At 49.8% G+C, this 14,011-nt stretch overlaps 1 protein-coding gene across 1 annotated transcript in view; it reads right to left on the bottom strand.

Annotated features, from left to right (window-relative positions):
* Positions 1-8,458: 8,458 nt before the first annotated feature.
* Positions 8,459-14,011, bottom strand: part of APOE (apolipoprotein E) — a 276,148-nt gene continuing 270,595 nt past the window's right edge. The window contains exons 3-4 of the mRNA XM_056845958.1: positions 12,293-12,443; positions 8,459-9,093 (exon numbers count right to left, since the gene is read on the bottom strand). Of these exons, the coding sequence (XP_056701936.1) occupies positions 8,463-9,093; positions 12,293-12,443 (782 nt within the window). The 3' untranslated portion in view covers positions 8,459-8,462. The remainder of the gene's footprint in view (positions 9,094-12,292; positions 12,444-14,011) is intronic.

The following is a 14,011-nucleotide window of genomic DNA, read 5'->3' as shown; positions in this document are numbered from 1 at the left end:
GCATGGTATGGAGAGAGAGAGTGGACAGGGAGAAGCTTTTCTCCCTCTCTCATAATACTAGAATGCAGGGTCATCTGCTGAAGCTGGAGGGTGAGAGATTCCAAACAGATAAAAGGAAGTATTTCTTCACACAACACATAATTAATTGTGGAACTCCCTGCCCCAGGATGTGGTGATGGCTGCCAACTGGGAAGGCTTTAAGAGCAGAGTGGACATGTTCACGGAGGAGGCTATCCATGGCTACTAGTCAAAATGATTGCTAGTCATCCAGGATCAGAGGAGCAGGCCTATTATCTTAGGTGCCATGGAACACAGGCAGGATAATGCTGCTGCAGTCGTTTGTGGGCTTCCTGGAGGCACCTGGTAGGCCACTGTGTGAACAGATTGATGGACCTGATGGGCTTGGTCTGATCCAGCATGGCTTTTCTTATGTAAGCAAAGATGGGTCAGCCCTGGTTAGTACTTGGATGAGAGACCACTAAGGAAATCCAGAGTCCTGATACAAAGGCAGGCAATGACAAACCACTTCTGTTTGTCTCTGCTCTGACCTGGATGGCCCAGGCTAGCCTGATTGTGTCAGATCTTGGAAGCTAGATGGGGTCGGCCCTGGTTTGTACTTGGATGCAAAATCTACCACGAATATCCAGGGTCGGTACACCTGGTACGGTCTTGAAAACCCTGAGGGGTCACCATAAGCAGCTGGGGATTTGTTGCCAGAGGATTTCGTGATGGCTGCAGGCATAGACTTCTTTTAAAAGGAGATTAGAAAGATTCATGGAGGAGAGGTCTATCAGTGGCTCCCAGCCATGGTGATCAAAGGAAACTTCCGTGTTCAGGGGCAGTCAAACTTTCACTAGGAGTGATAGGAGGCAATATCAGGGGAACGCCTCAATGCCCTGTTGTTGGACCTCCAGAGGAACTGGTCGGCCACTGTGTGAGACAAGATCCTGGACTAGATGGACCGCTGGTCTGATCCAGCAGGGCTCTTCTGATGTACTTATGGGAGGAAGCCACGGACAAACTGTGCTCGGGGCGACAAAATACCTTGAACTGGTTGCCATTCTGCCGTTCCACATCCTACAGTTGCTGAAAGAGGAATATTTTGAACTGTTGGCAACCTATCATAGGACAGCTCTCTTTCCTCATATATCTTGCACCTAAAGGACCGAATGGTTTTTAAATCTGTGGAGGGCAGATGTTGGCAGATTCAAAGAATCTAGCATACAGCAGACCTGGTAGAATGGATAAGGGTATCACCCCACTTGGGGAGGGATCCTTGATAGGAAAGTTCCAAGCATTATTTTTTAATCAGTCCTGGAGGAAAACATGGCAAAGATTCCAATGACTCATGGGAAATTAGCAATGCCTATCCCACCCCCCCTTTTATTATTGCATGCCTAAGGGTTTGATAACATAGACCAAGCCAGGATGATTTGGTCAGCTGTGAAACCACACACAACACCTCAGAGATTATTTCTATTTTACTGTTTTTATGAGAGTCTCATAGCAACTGGCTGCAACTGACTGGATGGCGGGGTGGGGGGTGGGGGACAGAGGTTGCAGGGGCTGCAAAGGAGAGGGCCTGTTTATCCATGTCCCTACAGATCTGTCATAATTTGACAAGCTGCATTCATAATCCATGTGAAATCCTTTTGACAAGTCGTCTCGTTTCAGCTTGTTGGGCCCCAATTCAGGCTGAGTTGTTTGGGAAGGTTTGCCAAAAAAGACTCGTTTTCCAGCCTGACCCAGAAAGAGATACAGAAATGTACATTTTTAGTGTCACATTTCATGCTGTGGGCACTCCAGACAGCAGGCCTGGCCCTCACAAGGCACCACACCCCTGACAAGAAGCTGTCCAGCCACACCAGGATGAGTGGTGAAAATGCTGTGAGACACACAGGCTGTTGTGAGGGATCCTCGGGGTGACTCGAGATACGGGCAGGCAGCTGCAGCAAGAAGCAACGAGACTGCCACAAGCCAGAAGTCAGAAAGATAATTGGTGGATGGGAATCCCAAGACTGGAACTCAGTAGGACAGACACCTGCTGGGGCGGACAAGGAAAGAGAGTGCATTCACCGGAAGAAAAAAAAGAACAACAAGAGTTGGTTTTTATACCCCGATTTTATCTGCTTCTAAGGAGTCTCAAACCAGCTTACAATCGCCTTCCCTTCCTCTCCCCACAACAGGCACCTTCTCAGATAGGTGGGGTTGCCAGGTCCCCCCTCTCCATTGGTGGGAGGTTTTGGGGGTGGGGCTAGGGTGATTGAACACGCACGCATCCGCGTGTGACGCGATCACGTCACTTCCAGGTTTACCCCCGGAAGCGCCGCATCACCATAGCCACTTTGTCACTCAAACCCCCAAAACACTGGTGATACGGCGCTTCTAGGGGTAAACTCAGAAGCAATGTGATCATGTCATGCACAGCTGCACGCATGTGCAGTCCCCGCTCTTGAGTAGCTGGGTGGATTGGCAGGCAATTGCCTGCCGAAACCACCCACCTAGCAACCGTAGAGGTAGGTGAGGCTGAGAGAGTTCGGAGAGAACTGTGACTGGCCCAAGGTCACCCAGCAGGCTTCATGTGTAGAAGCAGGGAAACAAACCCGGTTTTCCAGATTAGAGTCCGCCGCTCTTAACCACTGCACCACACTGGGTAGATCACAAGTCACCAGCAGCTTTTTCTGGAAGGACTCCTGTGCCACTAACAGCTGCATGGCAGGACAACATCCGGCAGACATGGCTATTTCCGTCCCTAGGATATGTGTCACCTCTTGGATCTCTGCTTTGCAGACACAGAAGCCCCCTGACCTCCCTGTTGGGGACATTACATTGGGAGCGGGATGTACTGTGATGCGACAACAGTTTTCGTCCCAAAGAAAGATAACAGAATGCCGAGGAGTTCCAAAGCAAACTTTCCTATGTGTGGGTCAAAGGAGAGTTGAGTGAATGCCCCACAGTTTTGCACAGCTCAGATCAGAGTCCTGGCAAGGGCGACGGGGGGTTTAATGTTTTCCACCCTCATCTCTTCAAATCCCCCTGCCCCTATTCTCATGGCCGCTATTTATGGGGAAACGTCCAGGAACACTTTGGGTGAATGATCTCCTATTGTCAAATAGGAGATCATTCACTCTTTTCTGTCCCTGGTCTTTTATTCATGGCGGTTTCCCTCACCGTCACCCCTCTGACGACTTCAGGTCTTTGTTTGGATGATGCAGGCCATTTCCAACCGTCAGAGGTCACCTCGCTCTCCCCCTGTGTTTCCCCCTGTGTTTTGCCTGTGTTTCAAATTAGAGATAAAACAGGTCCCTCAGAACACAGGCAAAAGACGGGGAAATGCAGGGGGAGAGCGAGGCAACCTCTGATGGTTGGAAACGGCATGCATAATCCAAACAAAGACCCAAAGTTGTCAGAGGGGTGACCGCAAGGGAAACAGCCATGCATAAAAGACCAGAGAGTGAAGTCTAAATCAGGTTTGAAATTGGCACTTAGGGCCTCAGGCACTGGAAGGATGATCCATATATGTTCCCTCCTTTGATGGCTTGTTGTTGGGGGGGGGTATAACTGGGGGGTATAACTGGGAATGAAAGAGGCAGCTAGGCCTCGTCCCCCCCCCACAGATCTGCAGCCCTAGAGCGGACTACACCATTCTTCCTTCCCCATTTTATCCTTACAACAACCCTGTGAGGTAGGGTGGGCTGAGAAAGAAAATGGGCGGCCCACAGTCACTCAGTGAACTTTATGGCAGAGTGGTGTTAGCCAAATTGCTTGGTTATGAATATGCATATGGGGGAATTAGCAAATCAATAACCGGCAATGGGCATAACCGCAGGATCTAAGCCTGTGTCTACCAGAGTCCGTACCATGACCCTCAAAATAAGGCAGAGGCAGTGGATTTAGGTAAAAGGTGTTTACTTGATTATATGTTCACACAAACAAAACAGATTCTTACAAAACACACACAGAGCCTAGGGAATAAAAGGTAGTAGAGTAGAGACGTTCACCAGTGTGGCCGGTTTCCCTTTGAAGAGGGGCAAAACTGCACCTGATCCTGTAGAGGGGACGTCCGAGGTTCTGTGCAGCTAAAGGAGGGGGAAGGGGTAGGGATTCCCGTGGCTTAACCAGCGAGGCTGGAGAGCTGTGTGGTCTGACATTGCTACCCAGACCGACAGAGTAACAGCAAGTGTGTGTGTGTGTGTGTGTGTGTGTGTGTGTGTGTGTGAGAGAGAGAGAGAGAGAGAGAGAGAGAGAGAGAGAGAGAGAGAGAGAGAGAGAGCGCTTATGGATGAGAGCGACCCCAGTTATACTCTTCTGGGGTGGGGGATGATGGGCTTACCCCCTCATGGTTCCCTTCGCAAACAAATGTGGACAAAGAGACCTTAATGGTCAGCTGCTAAGGTGAGGCGATGGGCAATTTAGACAGGCTAATCTGAACCATTGACTGAGCACATTCCAGGAGGATCAGGAGGCTTCAGGAGATGGGCCATCTGGTCTAAAACAAAAGTTTGCTCAATGTTGTGTCCGGGTGACACATTCCTTTGACGCCTGAGGTGCGATCTGTAGCTGCTGCTATCTCCGAGGCTTCTGATGAGTCGTTAGTCATGCAGATGGGGAGGGGGAATGCTGGCTGCGTGTCTGGTTGTTCCTTGCGAAATGGCTTCTACTGGACACTTGAACGGGGTCACAGGAAGATGGATTCCCTCTGGTTCACTCGGAGGGGTCGTCCTGCCCATGGTTCCTTCATGCCTGTTCTGCGGGGCGGTGCATGAGCCCTTCCCTTTGCGCTTGGGGGTTTGGCACACGCCTGGAACGGTGGCGACACGTGGATAGGGTGGTGCCAGATAGCACCGTCCGGGAGATGGGAACTGTTTGGCTACAGTGGGGGAGTTGAATTTGGGTCTCCCAGATCCTAGTCTGGTACTCTAACCACTACACCACACTGGCTGTGCTCCTACGCAAATTCTCCTGCTTCTGATTCTCTGAAGAATCTCAGAGCCTCCCTGCCAGGCTGTAGTCCATTTTGAGCTGCTGCAGTTCTGCAGCACCTCTTCTCTTGAAGCTGGCGTCCTCCCCCTCGTTCAGCACCAGATTTCACCTGTGCTTTGTTGACCCAGGGCAGGAGTCGCAAAAGTGCGGCTCCCGAGCCGCAAGTGGCTCTTTGGGCCCCTGAGTGCGGCTCTTCCCACGTGCAGAAGCAACGCCCTAGGCCGGCCGAAGCAGCAGGAGGGTCTCCGAGGGAGAACGGAGTGGCCCTTCCTCCTTCTCGCCCCAGCTCTGTCCCCACCTCCCACCATTGTGGCGGCGGCCGGAGAACGACAAGAGCCCTTCAGCTGCCACCCCCGCATCTTTTCTTGCCGCCCAGCTGCGCGCCGAGGTTTGGCAGAGAGGGGGCTCCTCCCTCCTTCCCTCCCTCCTCCCTTCCTTCTCTCCACCTTGAGGAGTGAGGCGTGGCCCTCCGTTCCTCGTTTCGGCCGCCGCCGCCTTCCCTCCTCTGTCTCTGTGGGCGACCGGAGCTGGGCGACCTCTCACCCCCCCACCTCCTCCTCCTCCTGTTGGCTCCGCCTGGCCCTGGGCAGGCGGGGAAGGCGATGATGCTTCCCGGGCCAGGACCGAGCTCGCTTCGCCCTCCCTGTGCCTCAGACTGAGAGTTTGGAGCCGGTCCGGCACATTGCCTTCCCGCCCCCCATGCAGGCCACGTCTTGCCCGACCGGGATCTTGCGGGGGAACCTCCAGGGCGGGGGGCAGATTTCACGCCTTAATCACCAGCCCACTTGGAAGGGGTAAACTCTCCTCCTCGTCCCCCTCAGGCGGCTCCCAAAAGTCCAGCTCCAGGCTGCCTTTCTTCCCGTTCCTTCCTTCTCTTTCCTTTCCCAGTTCCTTCCTTTCTTTCTGTCCCTCCCCCACTCTTCCTTCCTTCCATCCTTCCTCCCTTTCATCCTTTCTTCCCCAGTTCCTTTCTTCTCTTTCCTTTCCCCCTTCCTTCCTTTCTCTCTGTCCCTCCCCCACTCTTCCTTCCTCCCTTTCATCCTTTCTTCCCCAGTTCCTTCCTCCTCTTTCCTTTCCCCCTTCCTTCCTTTCTTTCTCTCTGTCCCTCCCCCCACTCTTCCTTCCTTCCTTCCATCCTTCCTCTCTTTCATCCTTTCTTCCCCAGTTCCTTCCTTCTCTTTCCTTTCCCAGTTCCTTCCTTTCTTTCTGTCCCTCCCCCACTCTTCCTTCCTTCCATCCTTCCTCCCTTTCATCCTTTCTTCCCCAGTTCCTTTCTTCTCTTTCCTTTCCCCCTTCCTTCCTTTCTCTCTGTCCCTCCCCCACTCTTCCTTCCTTCCTTCCTTTCATCCTTTCTTCCCCAGTTCCTTCCTTCTCTTTCCTTTCCCAGTTCCTTCCTTTCTTTCTGTCCCTCCCCCACTCTTCCTTCCTTCCTTCCTTCCTTCCATCCTTCCTCCCTTTCATCCTTTCTTCTCCAGTTCCTTCCTCCTCTTTCCTTTCCCCCTTCCTTCCTTCCTTTCTCTCTGTCCCTCCCCCCACTCTTCCTTCCTTCCTTCCATCCTTCCTCCCTTTCATCCTTTCTTCCCCAGTTCCTTCCTTCTTTCCTTTCCCCCTTCCTTCCTTTCTTTCTCTGTCCCTCCCCCACTCTTCCTTCCTTCTTTCCTTTCCCAGTTCCTTCCTTCCTTTCTCCATTCCTCCCCCCTCCCTTCCTCTACTAGTGTTTGCTGTTCTTTCCCTTTTCGGTTAAACATATTCATGCAAACAATCTTTTTCAAGCATGAACCTTATCAAGAGTAAATTGAGAAGTCGTCTTATTGATGAGAACCTGGAATCATGCCTAAAATTAAAAACGACAACATACCAACCTGATTTACCCAAACTTTCCAAGGAGATGCAAGGCCATTGTTCACATTAAGTGTTTGTCAGTCATTGTCATGATTTAATTTTATGGATACCTTACTTACAGTTTAATTTTTATCAATAAATAAGATCATTATTAAGTATGATATCAAGTTTTATTCAGTGTACCTATAGTTTAATTAAGACTTAAAACGTTAATTAAAGTTTATTAAGTTAATAAACAGTGTACCTACCTAAATAGTTTAAGAAATTTGGCTCTCAAAAGAAATCTCAATGTTGTACTGTTGATATTTGGCTCTCTTGACTAATGAGTTTGCCGACCACTGACCCAGGGTATAAGGAGATAAGATTAGTCTGACATGACTTATTCTTGAGAAACCCATGCTGGCTCTTAGTGATCAGATCCATCCTTTCTAAATGCTCAAGGACTGACTGTTTGATTTGTTCGAACACTTTTCCTGGTATAGAAGTCAAGCTGATGGGTCGGTAGTTACGCGGATCCTCCTTTTTCCCCTTCTTGAAGATGGGGACAACATTTGCCTGCCTCCAATCTTCTGGCACCTCACCTGTTCTCCAAGACTTTTCAAAAATAATGGACAGAGGCTCAGAAATTACATCTGCAAGTTCTTTGAGTATCCTTGGATGCAATTCTTCTGGCCCCAGAAGCTGGGTGGGTAAAAGGGAGGAACTGGACAAAACCCAACATTGTGTGTGTGTGTGTGTGTGTGTGTGTGTGTGTGTTTGGCAGGACAACCAAAAAAGAAGACATTTAAATGTAGCCAGAAAACAGAAGCACATATTGCAGCCAACTGACACACACCAAAAAAAAAAAAAAAACCCTTTGGGATAAGGTTGCCAACTTGAGGTTTGGAAATACCTGGAGATTTGAGGGTGGAGCCTGAAAAAGTGGGGCTTAGGGAGGGGAGGGACCTCGGTAGGGTATAATGCCACACAGCCCACCTTCCAAAGCAGCCATTTTCTCCAGGAGAGGTGGAATTAAGTGTTTTAAATAAACACATAAATAAATAATGACAGTCTGGAGATAGCTGTAATTCCAGGAGATCTCCAGCCCACATCTGGAGGTGGAAAATTGGTGCTGTGGTACATATTAGTACCTTGCCATCAGCTTGGCTGTCTGCTTCCGACCCACCTACCCCCCTTCCCTTCATATTTGTGGTATATAGTACCTGACACCAAACTTTAAGTTGTAAGAAAGAGAGACCCTCACATATCTGAAGTACATTTTATTTTATTCAGTTACAGATCATAATGGGAAACACCAGTAAAGCTGAGCAATTTTGGCAAAAGGCATAACACAAGTGCCTTGGGTAGATGTACATGTTATAATAGGGAAGCACAGTGAACAGTTATACAGCCTGCCTTGTCAGGGGTCGATGGGCACCACACTGAACAGACTAGAAGGTGGTGTTGCCTGCAAGAGGTGGACAGGATGTTAATGGGCCAAAATGGCCGCCAAATAGAAAGGGAGGAAGACATGTGTGGAAGCTCTGCAAGACGGTGTGAGGTTAGTACTCTTAGTGATCACCAGTGCCTTTTCCACCAAGGAGCCTCAGTCCATGAGGACATCTTGGTTTCCAAGGGAACCAAGGGTGGGCCAGCTTTTAAGACTGCTGCTGCTTGAACTTGTCCACCAAGGACTCGATCTGTGAGCGGAGGTCCTGCAGAAAGGGTTCGACCCACTCGCGTACTTTTTCAGTAACTTGGTCGATGTTGTCCTTGACTTCCTCAGCTTTCCCACGGAAGTGGTTGTGAAGCTCCTGAGCCCGGGCGCTGAGCTGCTCATGAACCATCCTCCCTTGATCTCCCACAGCCTGCTGAAGGGCCTGGAGCCGCTCCTGCCCCTTTTCACGGATGCTGGAAATGTAGGGCTCCAGCCCCTGGCGCACAGCATGTACTTTGTCGTCAGTGCTGGCCCGTACCTCCTCGGTGTAGGCCGCAAATTTGTTTCGCAAGGCCTCAGTATCCTTGGTGATGCGTTTCCTCAGTTTGCGCATGTACAGTTCAACCTGCGACCGAACCACTTCCACGTTGTGGTCGAACATCACACGGGCGTCATTGGTATATTGGAGTAGCTTGCTTTTGGTCTCTTCCATGTCAGCTCGCAGCTTTCCCGCCAGGGATGACACTTCCGTAGTCAGGCGCTGCTGAACGTCCTGAGCATATGGGCCTACCTTGTTCCTTAGGTCAGTGGTGTACTGTTCCAGTTCCCCCATGGTGTCTGTTATCAGGCCACTGTGGAAAAGAGGGATGGATGAACACATGGATGCAGTAGGGAAGTGTATGTGGTTCAAAACTTTGTTATCTTGGTCATTCCCTAGCAATAGACTAACAGGGATCCCCAACGTTTTTGAGCCTGTGGGCACCTTTGGAATTCTGACATAGCATGGTGGGCACAGGAACAAAATGGCTGCCACAAAATGGCTGTCGCTAGGGTTGCCATCACCAGGTTGGGAAACACCTGAAGATTTTGGAGGTGGAGCCTGAGGAGGATGGGGTTTGGGGAGTGATTTCAATGGGGTATAATTCCATAGAGTCCAACTGCCAAAGCGGCCATTTTCTCCAGGTGAACTGATCTCTGTTGCCTGGAGATCAGTTGTAATAGAAGGAGATCTCCAGCTACTACCTGGAGGTTGGCAACCCTAGCTGCCGCAGTTTACTTTCAGTCACACAATGAAGATCCTTGTGCTGTGGTGGCAGCTGCTGCCAATGCAACATATTTAAACATCTGCACAGCCAACCAAATCGCCAACCGCCAATCAGAACTCCTGCTGCCCAAAAGCCCCACCTGGCTGTGCCCACTTTCTAAAAACACTTGGTGAGCACCAGGAAAGATGTCAGTGGGGAACCATGGCACCTATGGGCACCACATTGGGGACCTCTGCATTAGACCCTCCCTCCATAATTCTCATAGTTTCCCCCAAGATGACCAGACTACCCCGGGGTGAGTTCAGGCTCCCTCACCCTGGAGTCACTGCTCAGCGGTCAGGAGAACATTACCACACTTATAGAACAGAGATGTGGCAAAATGTGTAGCAAATCCATCTTTTGTCTCTGAAGACTGAGCCAGATCAACTTCAGCCCCAAACAAGCCTACTTCACAGTCTCCACAACCATCATGTGGGCTTTACTTAGGGGGCAGCCCAATGCATTTTGGGGGACTGACTCAAGGAGGGGGGAATCTAAGCATACTATTCTAGTAGCTGATAACATATTTAATTTGTGCTGTCCTGGTATCAGAGGTACTGTCACCTCACACTTCTACATGATAGAGCCAAACTTGGCTTTACTCTTTACTCATATCCCTCACACTATCTCCTGTCTTTCATTTTCTCCTCTTAATCCCACAGACAACCTGGATAGATTTTGAATTGCTAATACCGCACAACATTTCTGAAGGATTATCAAGGTACAGTCCTAAAGACAGTTACATACTTCTAAACCCATTGATTTCAAGGGATCTAGAAAAGTGTATCTCTGCTTAGGACTGCACTGTTGCAGTATGGCCCCAAGGACACTTTCGTGGGAGTAAGCCCCATTGAGTAGGATTCAGAGTAAGGAACAATCTTAATCTGGTTTACTCACAAGTAAGCGCCCTTGTATTTGGTGGGGCTTATTATCAGGAAAGTGTTCTTAGGATTGCCGCTTATGTCAGCTAAAACCAAGATAAACCGTCAAATAATCTTTTTGAATGTTGTGAAATTCTGTTTAGGTTGTAGGGCTGCTATCCTTCAGGTGGTGCCTGGAGATCTCCTGGAATTGCAACTGATCTCCAGACTACAGAGATCAGGTCCCCTGGATAAAATAGTTTCAGAAGATAGCTGCGTCAGTCTGTAGTAGAAGAGCTAGATTCGAGTCCAGTAGAGCCTTAGAGACCAATAAGATTTTAGGGTATAAACTTTCAAGAGTCAAAGCTCCCTTCATTACACATCTGATGAAGTTAGCTTTGACTTTTGAAAGCTTATATCCCAAAAATCTTGTTGGTCTTTAAAATGCTACTGGACTTGAATCTACCTGGAGAAGATGGCTGCTTTGGAGGGTGAACTTTATGGCATTATATGCCCCACTAAGACCTTTCCCCAGGCTCCACTCTAGGGATGCCAGCCTCCAGGCAAGATCTGGGGATCCCCTGGAATTACAGCTCATTTCCAGACTCCAGAGATCAATTCCCTTGGATTAAAATGATGTTTTAGAGGGTGGACTGTATGGCATTGTATCCTACTGGGGTCCCTCCCATCCTCAGGCTTCACCTCCAAATCTTCAGGAATTTCCCAAGCCAAAGTTGGCACCCTTTGTGGGCAAGCTGAGCCATTCCTCTTTCTTCCCCCACCTTCCTAGTGCAACCACTGAGGTTTAATGCCGTGGCCCCTCCCTCTCTCCTGCTGGTGTCCTTGCTTACTTTTACTTTTCCTGGCCGAGTGCAGCCTCCCCCTCCCCGTTTCATTCACTTGCTCTCTCTCGCTATCTCTCTCTGGCAGGCAGCGGAAAGGACAGGGAGCAGGAGAGGAGTCCAAAGTCACCACTCTCCGATGGACCCTCAGGGGACAGCGAGCGAAGAAGCAGACCACGGCCACAGTGGCAGCAGTTGCTGCCACAGCTTCAGGAGGAACAGCGGTGACCCTTCGGCAGCGGTGACCCTTCGGTGGATTGGCCATTAAAGCCACCGGGAAAAGTCCAAGCCAGAGGCCAACCTTGCCAAGTGCAGGCATGAGTTGCCAGACTCTAGGTGGGGCTTGAAGACCTACTTTTACATCTGCTTTAGAGTTTCCCTGGAGAAAATGACTGCTTTGGAGAGCAGACTTTGTGACACTGTACCATGCTGAGGTCCCTCCCCAAACAACACCTTCTCCAGGCTCCACCCCCCAAATCTCCAGGGATTTCCCAACCCAGACGTGGAAACCTAATGAGCTGCCACCACCAGCTGGTGGCCCTGAGGGGCTTGGCTGGGGCACGCAAAAGAGGAGCACTGCCGAGGGCCCCTTGCAGCCCAGGGCTGGCCGGGCAGGCTCTTCCTCCCTCCTTTTCCAGGACTGTTTTTTTTCCTCCCAGACTTCCCCTGCTACTAGGGTGTACTGTACATCCCCTGCAACCGGATGGGCTTTGCCAGTTGCTTGACAAAGCCAAACTCAATTCTGTCGTCTCCGGTACAAACTGGAGATGCTTTCAGAAGCTGTCCATTTTTTTTCAATAGCAGATTCTGAAATCCAGAATTCAGCTCCTGATTTCCAGTTGAGATTTTTGTCACTCAAGCAAGAGTGAATTTAAAGTCTTCCTCACTAACCAAAGGTCTTAAACTCTGAATGAAGTCGATATCTCTTGGTCTCCAAAGAACAACACAAACAGGGCTCTTTGCATTACAGTTTCCTGCTGTAAACAAAAACCTCCCCCCCCCTCTCGCCGCCACCATTTCAAAGGAAGATGCAATGTCACTCACTCCAGTTCTTTGTTGATCTGGGAAGCCTTAATTTGAGTAGCAGCCTCATCGGCTGATTTCTCAATCTTGGTCACGTAGTCCCAGAAGGTTTCCACCGCTCCTTCCCAACTGGATTTTGGCTCCGCTTGCAAGACAGGATTGGCCCTGGAGCCTGCAAGGGGTGAAGGAAATGGAGACAACTTTAAAGCATCTCGGTCAGATCACCCAGGGCAATGCCATCCACCAGCACCCCACCAGGTGACAGCGCCCCACCAGGTGACAAACCATGCCTCTGCCATCAATGAGGATCATGGGCAAATTGGCCTAATTTCAAGAGACGAAGAGCGCCAAACCTTTCCCTTATTACACACTGCAGACACGTCACAGGCCAAGGAGCCTAATGTGAGAGAAAGTCATTTGTTTCTGGTGCATCCTGGAAAGCAGAAGAGTTGAAGAGTCCTTTGCCTATGCTTTGGCATATCTGGCTGGCCACTATTGGCAACTGAATACTGGAATGGATAAGAGTTTCCCACTAGATAAGAGCTATCTGGTCAGATCTTACCAATGCTTTACCCAATGGCTGGTTTCCAAAAGTGGCCAGCCAGATCAGCCAAAACACAGGCAAAGGGCTCTTTGGCTTCCTCTTTCTCAGTGCGAATAGCAATAGAAGCTTTCCCTTACAAACTGCAGGCACAACTATGGCTCAGGTGGATAAAAGGGGGAAGGACTCTGTTGCTGTTTATACTGAAAAGAGAGGGGAATTCAGGAGCCCTTGGCTTGGCTTGGCTCATCAGGCTGGCAACAGTTGAAAAAACAGATTGTTGGGTAAGGCACTGGTCTTATCCAACCGGGTAATTCTTAATCTAGTTCTTACCTTAACAGAGGTTATATCTATTCCAGTGGTCTGTTTCCAGCAGTGGCCAGCCAAATGCATGAAGACATAGGCAAAGGGCTCCAATTCTTCCCCCCCTTTCCCGTTGTGCAACAGAAACACAGGCCCTGCTCTTATTATCCACAGTAGTCATAGATGTGCCTTTAGTCTGTAATAAGGGAGGGTGCAATTGCTGTACATATTGGGAAGGAAGGCGGTAAAGAGCCCTTTGCCTTGGCTCATTTGGCTGGCTGCTGGATAAGGCCCTGGTCTGATCCAACCAGGTGATTCTTATCTAGTTGTCACCTTACCAAAGCAGTTCTTATCTTTCCCAGTATTCTGTTTTCAACAATGGCCAGATAGAGACACCAGGGACCGGCTCTCCAACGCCCCCCACCCCCGCCATTCCTTTCTATCATACATCTCAGCTCATGTACATATCTGCTGCTGCGTGGGGCTCTGTTATGGCTCACTCTTGGAAAGAAAAAGAGCCCTTTGCCTGCATAGTGGAGAGGCAGTATGGGGTAGCGGTTAAAGTAGCAGAGAAGGATCTGGGAAACACAAGTTTGAGTCTCCACTCTGCCACGGAAGCTTGCTTGATGACCTTGGGATGGTCACACATTCTCAGCCTAGCCTTCCTCACAGGGCTGTTGTGAGGATAAAATGGAGGGAAGGGAGAATGATGTAAGCCGCTTTGGGTCCCCATTGGGGAGAAAGGTGGGATATAATAAATAAAATAAAATGTTGGGCTGGCTGCTACGAACTAGTGACCAGCAGATCCAGCAGGGCAGTTCTTTCACTGTTATCTGCCTGGCTGCACTCACCCTTTCCACATTTCACTAGATAACTTAATGAATCTGCTGGGTCAG

The sequence above is a fragment of the Euleptes europaea genome, chromosome 3, assembly GCF_029931775.1.
Source record: "Euleptes europaea isolate rEulEur1 chromosome 3, rEulEur1.hap1, whole genome shotgun sequence".
Taxonomy (NCBI): domain Eukaryota; kingdom Metazoa; phylum Chordata; class Lepidosauria; order Squamata; family Sphaerodactylidae; genus Euleptes; species Euleptes europaea.
This window is presented reverse-complemented; position numbering and strand designations above follow the sequence as displayed.